Raw genomic sequence first — 21,517 nt, forward strand, 5'->3', positions numbered from 1 at the left:
TATTCTAGAAATACGTTATTTCCCCAATAAAAAGAAAACAGTTCAACAAAGAAGAAAAAAGTAAAAAACTTCAGTCCAAACTCCGCGGTAATTTTTTATTCATACAACAATAAAAAATTGATCCAGTTATGGAAGCCCACCCCGTAACAACCGTAGTTGTTTAACAATACAAGCACAAAAACCCTCAAATGGATTGAACGGCTGATCGGGGGGAGGGGTCATGTAGATTAAAACTCACCAATTTCAAGCACAAATGACTCATATCCTATCTCGGTTATTATGGATTAGCCGTGAGTCCATGTGGGTCATTAAATTTAAATGAAGAAGTTTAAATATTTTGATTTCGGTGATAACATAGTTGGATACATTAATTTACGTCATACCTTAGATTTAGTATAGAATAGTATAGTAGTATCGTATGTGGTGGTGACAGTATGAAAAAATAAAGGGGGCAAAAAGGAAAGATTTGAATTATTTTCTAAGAAAACAAACAATGAAGTTAAAATCCGAAGTTGACTCCGAAATGGTGGAGGGGTCTTTACTACTAATAGTAGTTTACAAGTAAAGAAAAACGGTTTTATTTTTATGGCTTGAAGTATGAAAATATAAAACAAAGGAAGGAATGGGGGACCAAACTGAAGAAATCTAATGTACTATTCTAGGGTATTTGATATATACGTGTCTGTTACTTTAGAGTATATCAATCGTAAAAAAAGACACAATAAAGTACAAGAGAAAGCCAGTAAATATCATATGATTGTTTATTGTAAAGAGAGAAGTATAAAGAATAAAGTAGAAAGAATATTGTATAACAGAAGAATAAGTCGTGTAAATTGATACAAATAATAATTTAAATTTTCTTTATTGTTTCATTATTTCGCAAAGTTCTTTTAAAAAATAATAATAATTCTTTGGAGGGGTGATGATTACTAATTAAAAATCTATGGCTCTTATTTCTTTATAAAACTACAGTTAGATTTCTTCTTTATTCTTGTTTTTATATAAATTTGGATTTTACAACTCAACTTTTACTTTTTCTTTAACTACATTTATTATACAACCAAAACAATAACAAAATAGATTTAGATTGATATTAAATCATTCAGAATCTATTAACATTTACTTACTTTACTTTTACTTCACTCTCCTAATCTAGAACAAAGGAGAAGAGAAATACAAATATTATTATCTTAAAAAGAAGGGACTTTCAAATCAACTAATAAAAAGATTAATAGAATATTATACATTTATATATATATATATACAAACACACAACTACACACACACAACTACAACCACAACTACACACAACTACACACAACTACAACAGAACTTAATAGCATCTAAGTATCAAGTTACATAAATACATTAATAATAAAATCATGATGACTGACACAAAGAGAAATATATCAGAAGTCATGATTGACTCTTATCCTTATGATGATGATGATACTCATGATGATAAGAAAGCCCATTCAAGACCAGGTAGAAAACCAATTGAAACTGAACCTAAATCAAAAAGAACGGCTCAAAATAGAGCAGCTCAACGAGCTTATCGTGAACGTAAAGAACGTAAAATGAAAGATTTAGAAGATAAAGTTAAATTATTAGAAGATGCAAATGTACGTGCTATAACAGAAGCTGATTTCTTAAAAGCTCAAGTTGATGTATTAAAAAATGAATTGGCAAGATATAGAGGTCATGAAGATTTTTCTGATTTAAAATTACCAACAAAAGTTGGACATTTATCAAATCCTGTCAATAATTATGATGAAGATTTATCATCTTCAAATATATCATCCAAAAGTTCAATTGATGGTAATAATAATAAACATTCTAATTTAACTTCTCCATCGAATAGTTTTTCATTTGAGTTTCCTTGGTCAAAGAATAATATACAATCCTTGAAGCAACAACAACAATCACGACAGTTTAATCATCCAGGACTGATTCAAGAAGAACAAGTTCCTGATTTAGTACTGGGTTCTTCCTCTTCGACTTCTCCATTAAATGATAATTTATTAGTATCTCCAGAATCTTCAATTGCTTCATCTAGTTATGTTCCAAATGGTATGTCAACAAATTTAGATTTTACTAATAATAATACTTCCGGTTTTGATGAACAAGTTGATAATTTTTGTGCTAAATTAGGTGAAGCTTGTGGTACAAGACAACAACCAATACCTAAATATAAAAGAAAATCGACAACTTTAAATCAATATTCATCATATGATTCTCCATTTTCAAATTTAGTAACTCCAATTTCGAATACTATGGATTATTCAAATGATCCATTTTTCTTGGGAAGTACCACCTCATCTGATTTCAAAGTTCCAAACAACAAACCCAGACCACAACTGACCAACTCCAACACCTACGCATTATCATTCCTAAATGACAACAACTTCGACGTTTCTCTCGCATTTGGAGACCCATCCCCATCCAAACAAGCCGATGAAGATGAATTCGACCCCGTCGCCCTTCTAACAACAGAAGAATCAATCTATGACCAAACAAAGTCCCCTAACAACAACACCAATAACAACAACAATAACATAAATGTGAATTTCAACTTTAACGACTTCCTCAAAACCGCACTTCCAGAACAATCACCCTCCTCCACCACCGGCTCCAACAATAACTATACCACCAGTCTCAATAATGTCGACCAATCCTCCAGTATCCTTCTACCCCAGGAAGATGAGTCAGATGACGAAGTGGTGCCAGCACCGGCGGATACGATTGAATGTAGTGAGATTTGGGATAGGATAACGGCTCATCCTAAATATACCGAGATTGATATTGATGGGTTGTGTAATGAATTGAAGGCGAAGGCGAAGTGTAGTGAAAAGGGGGTGGTTATTAATCTGAGTGATGTTAATCTGTTGTTGGAACAGAGTGCGAAGGTGAGGCGGTAGCCGAACTGATGATTCTACGTAAGGTTCCGCGATAGCGGAATCTGAAGTTGAATCTATATTTGATGTGGAATCGTTATGGCAGAAGGAACGGAATCCGTGATTGCGGAATCTATACATACTGAAGAATATCTATTTGTTTGATCCCGCCGAGGCGGAATCTATGTATTGAAAGATTCTAGTTTATGATTTGTTTGATTCCAATGAAATCCATTTTAATGGATTACAGATTTATGCCTATACTAATTCAATTGAAGAGTGGATTTATGAAAGAATTACAAATTTATGTCTTGATTCTTATTGATGAAGAGTTGTTAAAGAATGGGTTTATAAAATATGGACAGACCCTGATGAATACATGATGTCGGTTTTATTTAATGTTTTATTATTTGTATATACTATTATACCTATTTTGTATACCTTTGTGTATTAAAATCCCCCAAAAAAAAGAGAACTATACATTTAACTAATCACTATCTACCTCTTCTTCATCATATTCAACATCAGCTTCTTGGTCAAGAATATCATCGATTTCTTTTAATTCATCTTCGAAATCATTCGCAAGGGGGTTATATATATTGCCCTTAGGGGTAGGAGTTCCTTCTGATTCTTTACTGACTGGTTTTGATTCATCATCATCATCATCTATGACTTGGATCAAACTGATATCAGCTCTGGATTTTTTCGGGATAATATCAGATAAATCAATTCCATAATCCGATTCCTCTTCATCATCTGATTGTTCACCCTCCTCCTCACTCTTGTCTGATTTCTTATCATCTTCATCAAGAGTCACCACCACAGCCTGTTGAGTTTCGAGTTTGACCTTCCCCGTCGATTTATTCTTCTCCTCATTGATATCCAAAATTTCCAAATCACTTTCAATCTCCTTCACACTCGTATCCACTTCCCCTTGTTCTTGAAGCGCCGTCTCATACACTTCCTTCACATTGGTTTCAAACCCATCAAACACCTTCTGACAACTCCTCATCAAATAATCTGCACATAAACTCTCCCTGTCCATATATTCTTTCGTCTCCTCTACAGTCTTAACCAATTTCATCAATATCTCAATTGAAACCTCGGCCGAAATGGAAATCTTATTCAAATTATTCAATATCGCCCGTTTGACAACTTTTGACACTGCCTGATCCATCACGATTTTCAAAAACCCCAAAACGAGTTCTAGATGAGAAGTAGTATGTTCCAGTTGTTGTGATACATTCGCCAAATTTGTCGGATCACACCATGAGATCAATTGTGAAATGATACTAGACGCCTTTGTAGTCGTCGTTGGTGTTTGTTGTTGGTCCTCTTGGAATAATCTAATGATAACATCCGACAGGATTCTCGCAAGTCGGAGTTGATGGGCTGGTTTCGAGAATGCATAGACGGGGATACAAAAACTGAGAATTTGATATAGGTCATGATTATTATCACTAGGGTTGAAGTAGGTATATACCAAAACCTCAAACAATTGATTATCAATCTCCGCCACCCCAAGCTCATCCTCATCCTCATTATCGTTTCCTGTTGTGTCGCCTGACGGCGTCATGGAATCAAACACATCGGCAAGAAATAACTTACACAACCCTTCAGCAACCACACATTGTAATTTCGGCATCTCATCGCCAATCAAAAATTTATAAAACAATCGAGCATACATAATCATATATTTCCCCTCAATTATGCCAATCCCATTCATGGCCAAAATATCCATCACCGCCTTGATACCCACCACCCTAACTTCCTCACCAGTGGCCTTCATGGCTTGATATAATGTCATCATCGCGTCTTGAACAATAGAGTTGTCAATGAGCAGGAATAGCCCCAAACAGCGTAGCCCTTGGATGTGTAAGGTTGCCTTTTCACGATGGGCGATTGCATAGTTGACAAGACCGGAATAGAGGGATGATAGCGAGATATGATGGTTTGAAAGTGGTTCTTCGATGAGTTCTAGGAGATGCTGAGTCATTATTAAACATCGGGTAACGATTTCGTCTGGGGGGAATTTCGGTTCAAGACGGCGACGTTTTTTATTGGTGGATGGATCTCCTGGTTGTGATTCAGTTTCTTCTTCATCATCATCATCGTCGTCGAAGTCATTAGTATCGGAACTTATCCCACCCTCGGCCTCCGCCTCGTCACAAGAATCTCGAATATCAGTTATGATTTCCGTCGCCATGGCGATAAAATCCTTCAGATTATTACTCACCGATTTCATCACCCTAAACCCAACAGCTATCATCTCACTAGGTAAATTCCTAACACTCAACGCATTTCTAATCACATGTAACATCTTCCTGCCTCCATATTCATCAAAATCATACGATTCGGCAATTTGTAATAATTGCATAATGATGAATTCTAACATTTTTAATTCTTCCTCAAAGGGGATATAATCGTCTTTATGATCGGCGTAGAATTTAGTAGTGTGGTCGATCCGGGCTTGGCCGGCTTGGGTGCGTTGAGGGGAGATACGGTCGAATTGGGCTTTGAGGTGTTTGATCTGGGACTCGAGATGGGATTTTTCGGATTGGAGTTGGTTGAGATTGGTGGAGATTTCGTTGATTGTGGATATGAGTTCTTGTGGCGTCATTTCGGAGGTTTGGGTGAGGATTTTTTGGATGAGTTCGTCATTGGAGGTGGTTCTACGGCGGGAAATACGGCCAGATTGGATTTTTTCGAGAATGTCTTTGATTCGAATGTTTTCCGATATGTCTGATTCGAGGTTTGATAAACGTTTGTTTTCTCGTTCGGCTTGGAGGTTTAATTGACGAAGTTGAGTATCGAGGATGAAATAATCATTTTTTAATAATTCGGCTTGTTGTTCATGTTGTTCCCAAAGTTGAACTAATTCTTGATCTTCTTGTAAGGTTCTTGTTCTAACTATGAAATATTTCTCTAATGTTTCAGCTAATGTTAATGGATCAGGGAAAATTGAATCAATTGCATTTTGCATATTATTATTTCTAAGATATGTATAAAATGTCCGAAGTAAAAATGCTCGTTCAACCGTTAATGATTTCCAATAAGATGAATCAAAATTAAATTCAGTTAATTTATCACTTCTATTTTTAAAAAATATCATCATTGCTCTTTCTGCAGTTTCGGTTGATTCAATTATATTTAATAATTCAATAAAATCATAAATATCTTCATTCACCGATTCAAACCAATGACTAGTAAACATCTTTATTGCCGCTTGTTGAACAGTATCATTTCGATCCAGTAATCCCCATTTCAATAAAAATTCTCGATATTTCCCTGGAATATTCTCCATCCCACCCAATTCACGAGATATTCTCGAATATACCAATCTTCTATTAATCGCATTGGTATCACGAGCCCGTTCAATTACAAATGGTAAATTTTCTTGAGTCTTAGTTAGGTTTATAAGTGCCGCCCGTCTAACTTCTGCACTTTCATCATTTTGTAAACAATTAATAATGGCACTTTTATCATTAATATCATCATCATTCAAGATTTCATCATGATTGGAAAAGGTTTGGAAATGAGCAATAGCAACTACTGCATGTAGACGGACATATGGTTCTTTATCATGAATACGCTGATTCATTGATGCTCGTAAGGATTTAAAGATTTCGGGATCCATTTCTCCAATATAACAAACTAATGAACCTAACATTTGTACTACTCTATAACGGACGTTTTTATCTTTGGCATCAATACCACGGAGTAAATGATTAACTAGATAGTTTGTAAATGCAACTGTATGGGATATCTCTTCTTCTTCTTCTTCTTCTTCTTCTTCTTCACTTTGTTGTTCCTTTTGTTGTTGTTTTTCAAATTCATCTTTACTTAAACTTTTAACAAATGAACTACAAAATTTGGATATTCTTTCAGCAGATTGTTCACCTTTCTTTAATGGTAATATTCTATTTAAACATTTTGTGAAATACATAAAGAAATATTCTTGTTTATTTAATTCAATTGATTTATTAAAAATATTCTTTAATACAACCACCAATTTACGATGACCTGATAAATTCATTTGAGCATCTTGAAATATTTGTGATATTGCTTGTTTGATTTGTGTGACATCATTAAACTCATCTATACTGGCAAGTGTTGCCCTTATTGTTGATCCATTCATCCGTTCCCCTGTTAGATATTTATCGAAGGAAGAAAGCAAGAAGAATAGAAAATTGGGCAACAACAGATCAACAATAATTGTTGTTTACATTAAAAAAATCCCTTAAACAATAAATCCCCCAAACGCGCGTTTCATACTATATAGGTCGTGTAACTGTGGATAATTTTAAGTTTGACAGAACGAAAAAAAATCCCAAAAGTTTGCCAATCTGTTTCAATAATTAACACAACACAAAGAACTAACCCTTGTTTAATTGCCACAAAAATTGAATTGATAATCGCATAGACTAGAAAAGTATAAAAAGAAATGAGCGGTACGGGAATCGAACCCGTGACACCTGCTTGGAAGGCAGATATGTTAACCACTACACCAACCGCCCAGTGATTTACGAATTTTGGAATTTTTCACCTGGGGTTGTCATGTCAGATTGTACGGGTTTCCGACCACAATATATATTCCACTGTTAGTAACTGGTCTGACTTTTGCCTCCATAGCTCTAATGATTCAGGACAATAAAATATGTGATGTAACAAGTAGAGCTATGGAGGCAAAAGTCAGACCAATTACTAACAGTGGAATATATATTGGGGAATCCTACCCTTTCCCCGCGAGAATTTAAATGTATCAATGGATATCTAAAGGTTATCATTCAGAAAGTGGAACGACGACGATGCTGACATTGAAAAATTGTTGGCTCGTTCGTTTTTCTGCTTTCTTTTAAACCTTTATTTTCCATAACCGTTGTTTTTATTACAGTTTTAATCCAAGTCCTATTATTAATGTTAAAGATATTTCAAATTAAGAAAAAGTTGGTTTTTTTAGTGAGTATGCCTATTATAGGAGACTCTCACACGCGACTGTGTCTTCTGACATAGTTAGCCTATAAAAGGTTTTTTGAACCACTTAGAGTTATAAGTATGAATCCCTCCTTACATTGTCCAGGAGGCGCATATATTTCTATATAGATTCTCTTGTTTTTATATAGGCTACAAATATATATGATTTTAAGAAAAAAAAAAGACCATATTCATTAAATAAACCAACTTTCCTATATTTGAACATATTATATTTTTTTTTTTTACATATACAATTTGTTTATTGAGTTCACATATTATAACTTTTTCTTAATTTGGAACATGTTGAACGTTTTAGTTTTCAATATGTTTCCAAATTAAGAAAAAGTTGGTTTTTTTAGTGATTGTATATGTAAAATAAAAAAAGAGTATGGCTAATTTAGGAGATTCTCACAATGAGACTGTGCTTTTAGGCATAGTTAGCCTATAAAAGGTTTTTTGAACCACTTAGAGTCATAATTATATGTCGCTCCATACTTCGTCCAGGAGGCGTATATATTTCTTTTATAGATTCTCTAGTTTTTATATAGGGTCAATATAGGTGATTTTAAGAAGAAAAAAAACGGCCAATTTATGAGGGAAGAATGGACATGGTTCATAATGAAGATGTATTGATTAAATTACTGAAGGTGCTGGACTTGAACGTTGTAAGGACGGGCTTCATTTTTGCTCTTTAAGATTATCCATTTTGAGAATTATTTCTTGCTGGTCTGGAATATTTTCTTATCAGTCACATTTATCATATTTCCCTTTCTGTCATCATCGAGAGTTGTAAACTTCACTAATGATATGACTTCTTCTTAAGATTTTGTACAATTCATGCATAAGATGATATATTGTTTTTTGAAGGGATGAAACCAGTTTTCCAATATCTGACAAAAATTGTACCAAAATCCAACAAAAAATCTCACTATTTGACAATAATTGTCCGAATCAACACCACGACAAGGTGAAGTTTGTGTATCCGTGCCTTACTAATAGTTATTTCTTGCGTGATGCAAAATAGAAGCTAATTCCACTGGCTGAGACGCAAAATTAAAACTATTCAAACTTTCTGGAAACGGAATACTAGCGAAACAATTCTTGAAGGAATTGTGCAATAATTAATTAGGGGAAAATCGAGATCATCAAAGTTTTCTAGCCGCCAATACCGTCGGGATCGGTTCACAATTGAAACCTCAGTTCACAATCCTATTGCAATTGAACGCGAATTAGGTTCTTCTCTCGTTCCCCAGTTTGTATTGAGGTAGTCGTTCGTATACGAGCACTATGTGAACGGATAAACATGTTTCGGATGTTCTTTCGGTAGGTAATTCTGATCCGAAGTCTATAGCCTTCATTCCTCCATTATTAAGATATCGCTTTCTTGAAAATGGGTTTAATGTGATTGGATAAGATCAATGTCTTGTAAGAAATCTTCCAAAAATGGTTGCAAAAGTAATAATAATAATAGGCTCGTACATTTGTTTGTTCATCAATTGATGAAATTCAATGCTTATTTATATATGTATACGATTGAACCCCAGTTCCTAATAGAACGATCGTATACTCGTATACCCCCATGTTCTAGCCAAGTAATATTTAAGTATAATACGTCATTTGATGTTTATCGCAAAATGTAACTCATTGATAATAGAAGAATAATAGAAATATTCTAAACGACGACATTTTCCACAAACTAAGTTTAAACGAGCAATACGAGATGCATATATAAAAAATAATTTATTTTTTCTAATAAACACAACCGTCAATTTCTTAAAAAAAAAAAAAAAAAATTTAATTTTCTTACGCGCTGTGAATTTTTCTTCCATTCAGTTTCTTTCTTTCTCGGTGGAAGTATTTGTATTTATTTTAATTTTAAATTTTTACCACTTTTCTTTCTTTCTCTTTCTTTCACTTCTTCTTTTTTTCAGTAAGGTTTTCTTCAGATTCAACTCCAAATCTATTAACATAATATCTCAATACTAATATTTCAACATGTCTACTGTTACTCCAGTCAAATTAGCTGAAAAAGATCATGAAAGAGATCAACAATTCACCAAGGCAATGCATGGTAAATCATACAAAAAAACTGGTTTATCCGCTTTAATGGCCAAATCAAAAGATGCTTCTAATGTCGCTGCCGAAGGTTATTTCAAACATTGGGATGGTGGTGTTTCTCAAGAAGATGAAAAGAAAAGATTGGGTGATTATTCTCAATTAACTCATCATTATTATAATTTAGTCACTGATTTTTATGAATATGGTTGGGGTTCTTCTTTCCATTTCTCAAGATATTATAAAGGTGAAGCTTTTAGACAAGCTACTGCTAGACATGAACATTTCTTAGCTCATAAGATGAACCTTAATGAAAACATGAAGGTTTTGGATGTTGGTTGTGGTGTTGGTGGTCCAGGTAGAGAAATTACCAGATTTGTTGATTGTGAAATTGTTGGTTTAAATAATAATGATTATCAAATTGAAAGAGCTAATCATTATGCTCAAAAATATAAATTAGATCATAAATTATCTTATGTTAAAGGGGATTTCATGCAAATGGATTTCGAACCAGAATCTTTTGATGCCGTTTATGCTATTGAAGCTACTGTCCATGCTCCAGTTTTAGAAGGTGTCTATTCTGAAATCTACAAGGTTTTAAAACCAGGTGGTGTCTTTGGTGTTTATGAATGGGTCATGACTGATGAATATGATGAAACCAATGAAGAACATCGTAAGATTGCTTATGGTATTGAAGTTGGTGATGGTATTCCAAAGATGTATAAGCGTGAAGTTGCAGAACAAGCTTTAAAGAATGTTGGATTTGATGTTGAATATGAAAAGGATTTAGCTGATGTTGATGATGAAATCCCATGGTATTATCCATTGAGTGGAGAAATGAAGTATTGTCAAACTTTTGGTGATTATTGGACCGTTTTCAGAACTTCTAAACTTGGTAGATTAATCACTACTGAAGCTGTTGGTTTAATGGAAAAAATTGGTTTGGCTCCAAAGGGTTCTAAACAAGTTACTTTTGCTTTGGAAGACGCTGCTATTAATTTGGTTGAAGGTGGTCGTAAGAAATTGTTTACCCCAATGATGTTATACGTTGCCAGAAAGCCATTAGAAGCTTCTGATTAGGTTTGCCTTTCAACTTTAGATCTATAGTGTATATTTTTCAGTTCTGTATAGTCATTGTCACGTGATGATGATGACATTATTTTACATTGGTTTGTGTATATTTTCAAATATAGAAAATTAATTAATACATATTTATTCTTAACTTTCCTACCCTCTTTGAACATTCTCTATTGGAATGGGTATCTCAATAGTAAGCTTTACACGTGGGTTTTGATTTGCCTTACCAACCTTATAATTCTTAAGAATTTTCGCAATCATTTTCATTTTTCCCCCAATACTTCTTCCCCCACAGCCTTCACCCCCAAAATTATATAAATATCTTTCATTCCACCAATTAGTTACCAAACCCTCCTCCGACATTATAGCCAACTGGTATAATAACACTACATCACACTATAAATTCATCCCACAATGACATTCCCCCACCTCTCCGATCCAAACATCGAAGGCTATCAAACCGTCCGCAAATTCTGGATCGAATACTACAACCCCCAACAACAAACCTTCATCTCCAAACGGAAATGTAACGGCACCTACGACGACCACAAATTCGTCATCTGGTCAATCGCCGTCGCCGTCCAATCAATCATCGACGGCGCCCGCTTGTTTCCCGAACTCCACCCAATGATTGATCCTGCCGTTATGATCTTCCAAAAATACAAAAACCGCAGAATTAAAGGATATTCCGCCGCCGAGAACCCAAATGGGGATGATATGGATATTTATTACGATGATGATGCCCAGGTTGCCAGTTGTATGATTACGGCGTATGAAGTGACTGGGAATCGCAAATATATGGACCAGGCTTATGAATTGGTGGAATTTTTGATGACGGGGTGGAATAATGACCCTAAGGCAAGAACGAAGGGGGGAATGTGTTGGCATATTAAGAATCATTATTTGAATGCTTGTACGACTGCCGAAGTAGCCAAATGTTGTTTACAGATTTCGAAATATATCCCGCTGAGAAGTAGGGAATATATTGATTTTGCTGGCAAGTGTATTGATTGGCAGATTGGAGTTTTACAGGATCCTGAGGATAAGTTAATTATGGATGGGGTTCAGGATACCGAAGTGGATGTGAATAGGATGAAATGGACATATAATCTTGGTACCACTTTATCTGCTGCCGCTCAGCTATATGCAATTACGAGAAATCCTAAATGGAAACGAATTGCTGATGAATTAGCTACGGCAGGAATAGACCTGAATGTATTCTTTTATGATCGCGACTATGAACATTCAAAGAGATATTGGAGAGATGGGTCGTATTTTGTACAATTGTTGATTGAAGGATTGGCGGATTATTTATTATATGTGGGAAGTGAAGTCTCACCGGATTTACGTACCAGGATTCATGACGAAGTTAAGAAACATTTAATCATGTTTTATGAATTCATGAAGGATCCCAAGACTGGATTATACATCCAAAGTTTTGAACCACATCATACATATCGTGAGATTTACGATACTAAATATATGAAATATTTCGAAGGGAAGAAATCTTGGGAATTGAAGAGTGAAGATAGGGATGATGATACAGGCGAGGCACAGATGTGTTTAATGGGATGTGGAGCCGCTGCTAGAGTATTCTTTCAAGGGGCACGGATTGTCCCTAAGATTGATCCGTATAATGACCTTCATTAATATACACAGTTTCTATATAAATTAGTTTACTTATTCTAAATTTTCAATTTTGGTAAATTAAAAGCAGGAGTAGTAGGTAATGCAAAATAAGGTCTTTCAATCACGACAATTTCATTCTCACCAAAATCACAAACCTTCATAATTGGCCTATACTTCTCGGTAATAAAGAATGGTTTTTGATTACCACTACCAGACCTACCATTAGTCAGTTGTTCATCATCTTGGATCTGTTGTCTCAATCTATCAATCTCTCTCTGTTTCAAAGAAGTCTCCAAAACTTCTACATTCTCATCAACCTCACCAGAAGCTTCGTCTTCAATTATACTCAACCCATTTCTATTTCTCTTTCTCCCACCACTACCACCAGCATTCTTGAACTCCTTACTAATAGGAATATTCACACTCAAATCAAAATAAACCAACCAAGCCGATCCAAATATCCACAACTTCTCATACTTAACAACCATACCTTGGGGTTTATCTTCCAAACTCGTGAATTGTCTAGGCAAGAATTCGCTATTTCTTCTGGACCAAGGGGTTTGTAATGTTTTGGATTCAGTTTGATTTATATAGAATTCAAAAATCTTGTTATCTTCAGTTAGGACTATTAATTTTTCATTGGTTGAACATTGTAATAAATGAGCATATGAAGATAATTTGGTGAGGATATAGGCAGGGGAGGTGCCGTTTAATGGATAGATCTCGATTTGGCCGTTATATCTTGATATAATCAAGTTTTGACAATCGGGAGAAATGATAAGGTTGTTTATACATGATGCATGTTGGAGTTTGTTGGAGGTGGAATTGGTGGAAGGGGAAGGTTCGATTTGTTCGATTTCGGCGGATAATTCGATTCTGGATTGTTCGGGGTTGATATCGAATTTGTATAATTCTTCTTCTGGGGTAACGATTAATAATGTTTTACTTTCAATGAATTTGATTAATTTGGCACCTTCGATTAATGAATCAAAACTTTCATCTCTGATTTTATGAACGTGTAATTTCCCTTTGGTTGATTCTTCCAATTGAAATAACTTAACTGAAGTTAATTTGGAAACTGCTAATAAATTAGATTCAGAATTATAATCAACACTGGTGATATTTTCATCATCAGCTAATGAAACTTTACAAACTAATTTATATTTCCCATTCTCAAGAATCTTCCAAATCTTAACTTGTTGATCTTGCCACATAATAATCAATCTCTTGCCTGAATCAACAATCACATTAGAAAGCTGTTGATTAATTAATAATTTCTTGTATTTACCATCATGGAATTGTTGAACATGTTGAACCACAATTGCTCTTTCTACTCCACCACTAACCAAAAACCCATATCCTCCTTTATTTTCATAAATCGACATGGATCTAATATCATTCGAATGCAATAATCTATTAAAACTGTGAACCCACTTAGATGATGTCTTTGTAGATATCAAATCAAATTGATGAATCTTACGATCAACACCACCTGAAAAGATCTTCTCTTCATTCACATCATGAACCAAACATAAAACATCTGCATCATGAACCTTAAAACTCTGCAATAAAGTATAATTCTCCAAATCCCAAATCTTAACCGATCCAGTAGAATCACCACTAATCAATTGCCCTTTGTTTTCCATAACACTAAGTGACCAAACCAAAGTACTTTCAGTCTTTGATTTGTCTACCCTCATTGTTCCCAAAATTCTTCCCTTAGTTTCACCATCAGCACTCCATACTCTAATCCTCCCATCGGCACATCCTCCAACAAGACGTGCTGGTTGGTTCTTGTTGTCCCATTTTATACTCAACACTCTCGCATCTTGTCTTTGACAAATTAGGTCATATTCCATAAATCCTGGACCTCCAGATATATCCACGATCACAACCGAACCATCATCACATCCGACAGCTAATTTCTGATTGTTGGAACTTACATCTATAGACCAGATGATCCCGGCATTACAATCATAATTAGTGATTGGTTTTCCAGTAGATAAATTCCATTCAGTAATATATGTAGATCCACCAACTGAAAACAATCTAGGTGATTCTGTTCCCTCGGGTGAGGTTGCCCAGACTAATCCTTCGATTGAACGGCCTTTGGAACCGGGTAATGTGAGTTCATGGGTCCAATTATATCTTGGGTTCCAGATTTCGATGTCTCCATTGCTTCGACCTATGGCGAGACGTAATTCTGATGAAGGGGGTTTGGTGGAAAGAGTGGATGGGTGGGAGAAGGCGGTGGCGGTGATGGTGTGTGGTGTATAGTCGACAAAGCGACAACGATGAATATCCATTGTGTGGTTTCGTATCTCCTTTATGTCTAAGAATACCTTTAAGTTTGTCTTTTGATAATTAGAAGAGAAAAATAATTGAAGTAGAAAGCTCATCTCAAGAATTTTTTTTCACTAAGAAGATTAGTGTCGCGACATAATATTTGTCGCCAAATATACTAGTGGATATGGACTTGGGTGCAAAGAGAATAAGGTTACATCTATTAATGAGTTAAACAAATCCTATAAAGCTATTTATAAAGCTTAACAATCTAATAAACCATTTATCTTCTTTAGTATTCATTACCATATTAATAACCAACTCTTTAGACTGTTTCCCACTTCCATTACCATTCCCTCCATGAGTTACAATTGTCCGTTTAACAACCACATTCTTTTTAAAACACCAAACAATAAACATGATTGATAAAACACTAATACTAAAGTTTTTCAAAAACTTCAATGCATTGATTCCAACAATCTTTAAAATCGCAAATACTTTCCGTTTCAAAGGACTATCATCATCACTGGGTAACTCTTGTGGATGGGCTTCTTTGCTTTTAATGAATTCCCGTGTAAGTCTATTAATCACCATATTGACTTCTCCTTGCCATGTCTTAAAATCCTCAAGGATATTCTTATCTATCGGAGTATCTTGTTGACGACGAAGAGACTCCCTATCAATCAATGGCATGGAATATACCGACCCACCTGTGGGTTTTCCTTTATTAGAACCACTCCCTTTAGCTTCTTGATGAGGCGAGTATTCAACTACTGAATATGGAACATTCTTTCTAGAATGGGAATAGATTCGCTCTAAATTATTACGATATGGATTATCTGATCTTCCAAGAATACTTGGGGTTTTGGTTGAGAATCTGTCGCCACCAAACAGGGGTGGTTGTGAAGGTAATCTATTATGATGATTGTGGTTATCCAGTAAATCTTCTTCATATTGTATATGTTTGATTTGATTCCATAAATCTTCCAATTCTCCTAATAATTCTCTAGCATCAACAGTTCCACTGGCATACACTTTCATAGTATCTATAAGATAGGCAATATATCTTCTTTTAGCTTCTGTTTTACTTAACCCTTCTTCACGTTTCCAAGCATCCCATTTCTTTTTGGCCCCTTCATCTTCTGGTGTGAATCCAACTGGACGTGGCATTATCCCAACTACATCTCCTTCAGTTGCTTGTTTGTATAATCCATAGAGTTTGACTCTGTTTTCAGCAGGTGGTCTGGGTAAGGAACCATAGTTGGAACGGGATGATAATGCTCTTATGGTTGTTATTGCTTTCGCAAATACTCTATCTATAGAATGCGTTAGTTAATCATTTCATAATCAATATCGTTTGCTGTTGAAGATTTGTACGTACCAACACTATCTGACATTTCTTATCTCTCTTGCTTTGATCTTTCTGCACTACTAGTGTTACTGTTACTTTTACTCTGCTTCTGCTGCTTCTTAATAGTCAGATCTTAATCAAATTAGGGTATAGTTAAGAGAGATCTGGAGGTTAGAGTATTTGATTTGATGTTTGTTGATTAATTTTTGAGGAATCCTACCTCACCAAAAAAAGAGTGGGGGGGATCTTCTTCCCAACTTTAACCGAAACAACAAGACAAATGCGCTTTTGGGCACGTGATTTTTATTTCAAGTGATAATGTTCCTCGGTACAATATACCATTGTTAGAATAGAGACATTTACAAGCTTAGAGTAATCTACATTTGATAAGATATATGGATTAGTATTATTTTGTATAGGAGCATTTAAGATCCTATATTGTATGTGTGTATTGATATTGATATGTGACTTATAGGATGTAAGCTAATGAAATGGACCTATCATACTCATAGAAGAATACGAGTATAATGGTGAGTAGTCAGCTTCAAAAGAGTTATTCTAGTTTGCACCAAAATAGGAACCCAATATAGTTTCCACTTATAGAAATAATAAGTGATTAGGCACCAGAGTGTTGGCAAACAGTTTTTTGTTTTAGAGGAGTTTCACAGTCATCAATATAATCAAACACACACACACATATAGGTATCTTTTAAGGTCTCCCACATACATTAATACTTTCATTTCCAAAACCTTCCTTTCTAGAGGATTACAATGTTCGATCTGAATTCAAAATCAAACCCTTCTTGGAGGGTATGGTAATCAGATCAAAACAAAATTCATATTTTCCAATATTCTTCGAAGATCGTTAAATATCAAATTAAAACCCTATTAAAACACTTTTGTACATAATTTTAGTAAAATAATTAGTTTTCTGGAACATCAATTTCACCAGCATCAATGGCTTCAATGATATCATGAGGGTTCTTACCGTTAACACGACAACCAACAGATTGAGCAGTACCCAAGATTTCTTTAGCAACGGAAGCTAAAGTCTTACCGAAAGACTTTTCTCTCATAGTTCTAGCAATTTCAACAATTTCTTCAAATGGAATGTTACCAGAATGTTTAACATTCTTTTCCTTCTTTCTATCTCTAACTGGTTCCTTTAAGGCGGTAATAACTAAAGAAGAAGCAGATGGAACAACAGAACAGGTAGCTTGTCTGTTTTGGATTCTTAATTGAACAGTGACTTTAATACCCTTGAAGTCCTTGGTGGCCTTGGCAATATCTTCACCAACCTTCTTTGGGGATAAACCTAAAGGACCAATCTTTGGAGCTAAAGCAGATGAAGCACCAACTTCACCACCAACGGCTCTTAAGTAAAGGAATTTAACTTCAGATGGATCGAATTTTGGAGGCATCTTTGAATGTATATGTTATTGGTCTATAAAGGTTATAACAAGAAAAGAAACTTTCTATGTAAATTTTTATAAAAGATTGATGGTTTGAATGAAATTTTTTTTTCCACTCTCACCAAATCTGATTGACAGTATACAGTATCTGTAAAGTCTCACTATAGCGTGTCTCATAGTAAATTTGTTAGTGATGAGCCAAAAGTATGAGAAAAAAAGAAATCATACACCTGCATATATTAACATTATGTGTCACGTGACTATAGTATAGTTTTAAATTTTCCATTGGTCACGTGTTGTTAGTGTCGGTTTAGGGCTCAACCCCTATCGCCCAACATGCCTGGTGAAAGACCGGATATCTACAACAGGAATGGAATCTACACACATTTACATGCCTGATATTCGTCAGGATGAATATCACGGACTATAAAGAATAAGTAACACACTTTAGCACCATCCACTTCCAAGGCTAGTTCATTAGGCCGGTGAGTTGTTACACACTCCTTAGCGGATGCCAACTTCCATGGCGACCGTCCGGCTGTCTTCACAAACTAAACTCCTTTTTGTGGGATCCCATCAATTGTGTTCTAACACTTTAACCTCACATTTTGTAACTCTTCAATCTGGTGGAAACTATCTATTCGATTATACACAAATATACCCTCTTTTTTTCAAACTATAAAAGCCCACCCGGAATATCACTCCCAATTCTAGAATCTTCATAAAGCGTACCATCATCCTCAAGATTATTCATCTTTGCATCCGCCAATTGTCTAAGCATAATAGCAGGGTGTTTACCCAATTCTTGTAATTCTTTAAATATTATAACTGGTTTCTCTGCCAATTTCAATATCCTTTCTTTGTCTCCATAACATATGACCAATACATATTTCGACCAATCTTCTTTGGGGATATGATGACGCTTCATGGCTTGTTGTAAGATTTTCAAACATGAATCATCGGTGGATGCACGTAATTGTTTAAGTGGTTCATTTGAGCCACTACTGCTGCTGGTCGGATGGGTTGATGTAGTTGATCCCCCCATGGTTGAACTATTTGTAGTAGTTCCACTAGCTGCAGTTCCAGCTGCGGTGGTGCCTGGAGGTTTATCTTGATGTCTATATGTAGCTGTCGGTGGAACATTTGGAGAATGAGATGATGCCCTTTTAGAATGCTGTTGATTTTCGAGATTGGATCCCAATGATGCACCACCCAGGGTGGCGGCATTTCCAGTGCCACTACCGAGTCGATGTTTATTCTGAGAACTTGTACTTTCAGATACATTCTGTAGACTGAAACTACTTGCTAGTTTTGGTTCCACATATTTTGGAACGGTCTGTGAAATGATCTTACCTGTGCCCATAGATAATAACGTCCCTGACGAAAATCTATGGGAATAAGTTGGACTAGTTGGAGTTTTCAGTTCCTTTGGTCCTGATGATGTCGATGTACTATTTGATCTTGTGAGTTCTTTCTTTTCAGAATTCTCACTTGAGGTATGATATATTGGAGATGAATCCAATAGTGAAACAGTTGATCCTGGATCCAATGTAGGTGTAGGTAATGGTTTTGTTTCTTTTAGGACTTTGAGTACTGGAATCAAATCGGCTTTTAGTTTGGTGAAATTATCATTCAATCGTTTTAGATCTTGAGGAGATGGAGAAGCAAGTGGAGCTGAAAATTGTGGATGTTTTTGAATTTCAATACTTAATTTCTTGATCATATCTTTCATTAATACCGTTGAAAGGTTTAATGATTCTTGTGAAACATAATTATCATTGATGTTTAGATTATGTAATTTATGTTCTGGATCATTGGTTGATTTTGGTGGATTCTTTTGATAGTTTTTGATAATCAAATCACTGATTGCTTTCTTGATTAATAATCGAGTGTGTAATGAATTGATTCCTATTTCTTTTAGATGATCGGTTGTGATGAATGGAAGTAAAGATCCATCGATATTGTTGTCAAGAAAGAGATTCCCTATTTGTTGTTGTTGATCTCCACCTCCATTTGTTTTTAATATGGAATTAATGAATGTTGATACTTGTGCCGCATCCCATCGAAGAAATGAATCATTTGATAAAGACATATTCATTACTCTTCTCTTGCCAGATCTTGCTACTGTATAGATCTGTCTATTCCCTTCAATCAAATCTTACCTGTTTCTGATGATTGGGTGTGTTTCCTTCGGCAACCAAAAAAAAAATAGATTTGGTCATTTTGATTCTAGAATCACCGCTTATCAAATCTATAAACAAATCCCCCACTACTCCTTACTCCTTCCACCAAAATCAATTGCCACAACTACAGTATCCCAAATGTCACTCGCTAACGTCCGCCCACAAGCAGGAATCGTGCATACCTACGGATTCAACTTAACAGCCTTTGAATTCACCACCCCTAGTCAAGCCCGCCTCTCACCAAACATAATTCTATTCGTTGGGGGGCTCGGAAATGGACTCTTAAATATCCCATATCTCCCCCAACTAGCAAAAGCCGCTCAGTACATCAATTCCTTCGACTACAATAACGAACCCTGGTCAGTTGTTNCCTGGTCAGTTGTTCAATTACTATTATCTTCGTCATATTCTGGTTGGGGTACGTCTTCCCTCGATCGCGACGTTCGTCAAATCCAACGTGCTGTTGAATATTTCAGATCTGAAAGAAATGGAACTCCCAGGAAGAAGATTGTGTTAATGGGACATTCTACCGGTTGTCAAGATGCAATGCATTATATCACCAAAGCAAGATATCAATCCAATTTCCCACTGGTTGCGGAAGTGGATGGTGTGATTTTACAAGCTCCTGTTTCTGATCAAGAGAATTTCAGAAAAGATGATGCGGAGTTTGATGAATTGGTAAAAGGGGTATATGAGGAATATATCTTACAAGGAAGAGAGAATGAGATCTTGCCTAATAAGTATAGGAAGATGTTATTCAATACCCCGGTGACTGCGTATCGGTTCTATTCCTTGACTAGTAAACGAGGTGATGATGATTATTTCTCGTCATATTTGACTGATGAGGATTATAAGAATACATTTGGGAAGGTTACAACTCCACTTCTTGTGTTGTATTCTGGTAGTGATAAATTTGTTCCCGAGTTTGTTAATAAAGAAGAATTAATGGAAAAATGGAAACAAGCCACCGATCCCCAATATTGGAGTGTCCATAGTAAGATTATTAAAGGTGCAGATCATGACTTGGGAGAAGGCTCTGATAAGGATGTGGATGTTATTGAAGACTTGCTTATCACCGTTGCTGATTTTGTGGGGAGTTTGCTGAAAAGTAATCATTCTAAAACTTCTTTATAGGTGAATAGCTGTATAGGCATTAAATATTTATATTAAATTAACTATATACGATATAAAACTAAAACTAAAAGTAAACGGGATATGTAAATATAAATACTCCTGCAATGTCGTCTTGCTGAATCACAAAACATACAACGAATTTGTGGGGAATGTATATCAGTTACCATCTTGATATGGTGGTGGTGGCTTTCTATGTGTGTTTTTCCTCGTTGGTGGACTCTGGATGACATCCTCAACTGGATCATATCGTTGCTCAATTTGGATGAGTTGTTGCTGAGGTTGGTTGAACTGTTCTTGTGGTGGCACCTTCTCATTGACCAGTTGAAATTCGCTGCGTTGTTGTGGTGGTTTGATATGCAGTTGTCGGCGTGGGAGATATTGTTGTTGGGATTGTCCGAATGGCTGTCGTGGTTGACCGTACAGCTGCGGAGGATTGACTTGTTGTTGAGGTTGACTGAGCAGTTGCTTGCGCTCTTGAGGCTGAGTATATTGCTGTTGGGGTGGGTTGTATTGACCCTGGGGTTG

At 35.6% G+C, this 21,517-nt stretch overlaps 10 protein-coding genes across 10 annotated transcripts; 4 read left to right on the forward strand and 6 right to left on the reverse strand. All coding sequences in view use genetic code 12, as the record gives it.

Moving 5' to 3' along the window:
• Window positions 1–1,382: 1,382 nt before the first annotated feature.
• CAP1 (DNA-binding transcription factor) lies at window positions 1,383–2,918 on the forward strand (the record flags this gene model as incomplete). The annotated part of the gene is made up of 1 exon (XM_049410509.1): window positions 1,383–2,918. One exon carries the CDS (start codon window positions 1,383–1,385, stop codon window positions 2,916–2,918), a length of 1,536 nt encoding a protein of 511 aa, XP_049266677.1.
• A 463-nt stretch (window positions 2,919–3,381) lies between these two features.
• YCG1 (condensin subunit) lies at window positions 3,382–7,032 on the reverse strand (the record flags this gene model as incomplete). Its single annotated transcript, XM_049410620.1, has 1 exon — window positions 3,382–7,032. The coding sequence occupies one exon, from the start codon at window positions 7,030–7,032 to the stop codon at window positions 3,382–3,384; it is 3,651 nt and encodes a 1,216-aa protein (XP_049266678.1).
• A 2,831-nt stretch (window positions 7,033–9,863) lies between these two features.
• On the forward strand, window positions 9,864–11,003 carry ERG6 (sterol 24-C-methyltransferase; the record flags this gene model as incomplete). Its single annotated transcript, XM_049404602.1, has 1 exon — window positions 9,864–11,003. The coding sequence occupies one exon, from the start codon at window positions 9,864–9,866 to the stop codon at window positions 11,001–11,003; it is 1,140 nt and encodes a 379-aa protein (XP_049266679.1).
• Window positions 11,004–11,414: 411 nt separating this feature from the next.
• Window positions 11,415–12,650, forward strand: J8A68_000016 (uncharacterized protein; the record flags this gene model as incomplete). Its single annotated transcript, XM_049404713.1, has 1 exon — window positions 11,415–12,650. The coding sequence occupies one exon, from the start codon at window positions 11,415–11,417 to the stop codon at window positions 12,648–12,650; it is 1,236 nt and encodes a 411-aa protein (XP_049266680.1).
• A 35-nt stretch (window positions 12,651–12,685) lies between these two features.
• UTP4 (Utp4p) lies at window positions 12,686–14,935 on the reverse strand (the record flags this gene model as incomplete). The annotated part of the gene is made up of 1 exon (XM_049404824.1): window positions 12,686–14,935. One exon carries the CDS (start codon window positions 14,933–14,935, stop codon window positions 12,686–12,688), a length of 2,250 nt encoding a protein of 749 aa, XP_049266681.1.
• Window positions 14,936–15,143: 208 nt separating this feature from the next.
• J8A68_000018 (uncharacterized protein) lies at window positions 15,144–16,309 on the reverse strand (the record flags this gene model as incomplete). The annotated part of the gene is made up of 2 exons (XM_049404935.1): window positions 15,144–16,228; window positions 16,294–16,309. The coding sequence occupies 2 exons, from the start codon at window positions 16,307–16,309 to the stop codon at window positions 15,144–15,146; spliced, it is 1,101 nt and encodes a 366-aa protein (XP_049266682.1).
• Window positions 16,310–17,186: 877 nt separating this feature from the next.
• Window positions 17,187–17,684, reverse strand: RPL12 (60S ribosomal protein uL11; the record flags this gene model as incomplete). Its single annotated transcript, XM_049405046.1, has 1 exon — window positions 17,187–17,684. The coding sequence occupies one exon, from the start codon at window positions 17,682–17,684 to the stop codon at window positions 17,187–17,189; it is 498 nt and encodes a 165-aa protein (XP_049266683.1).
• A 667-nt stretch (window positions 17,685–18,351) lies between these two features.
• Window positions 18,352–19,767, reverse strand: STE50 (Ste50p; the record flags this gene model as incomplete). The annotated part of the gene is made up of 1 exon (XM_049405155.1): window positions 18,352–19,767. The coding sequence occupies one exon, from the start codon at window positions 19,765–19,767 to the stop codon at window positions 18,352–18,354; it is 1,416 nt and encodes a 471-aa protein (XP_049266684.1).
• Window positions 19,768–19,996: 229 nt separating this feature from the next.
• J8A68_000021 (uncharacterized protein) lies at window positions 19,997–20,992 on the forward strand (the record flags this gene model as incomplete). The annotated part of the gene is made up of 1 exon (XM_049405265.1): window positions 19,997–20,992. The coding sequence occupies one exon, from the start codon at window positions 19,997–19,999 to the stop codon at window positions 20,990–20,992; it is 996 nt and encodes a 331-aa protein (XP_049266685.1).
• A 156-nt stretch (window positions 20,993–21,148) lies between these two features.
• Window positions 21,149–21,517, reverse strand: J8A68_000022 (uncharacterized protein; the record flags this gene model as incomplete). The annotated part of the gene is made up of 1 exon (XM_049405374.1): window positions 21,149–21,517. A coding segment is annotated over one exon (369 nt), but the record flags the coding sequence as incomplete, so codon positions are not given.

This window comes from Hemisphaericaspora subhashii (assembly GCF_019202705.1).
Source record: "Hemisphaericaspora subhashii strain CBS 10753 chromosome Unknown scaffold119, whole genome shotgun sequence".
In the NCBI taxonomy this organism is placed as follows: Eukaryota; Fungi; Ascomycota; class Pichiomycetes; order Serinales; family Debaryomycetaceae; genus Hemisphaericaspora; species Hemisphaericaspora subhashii.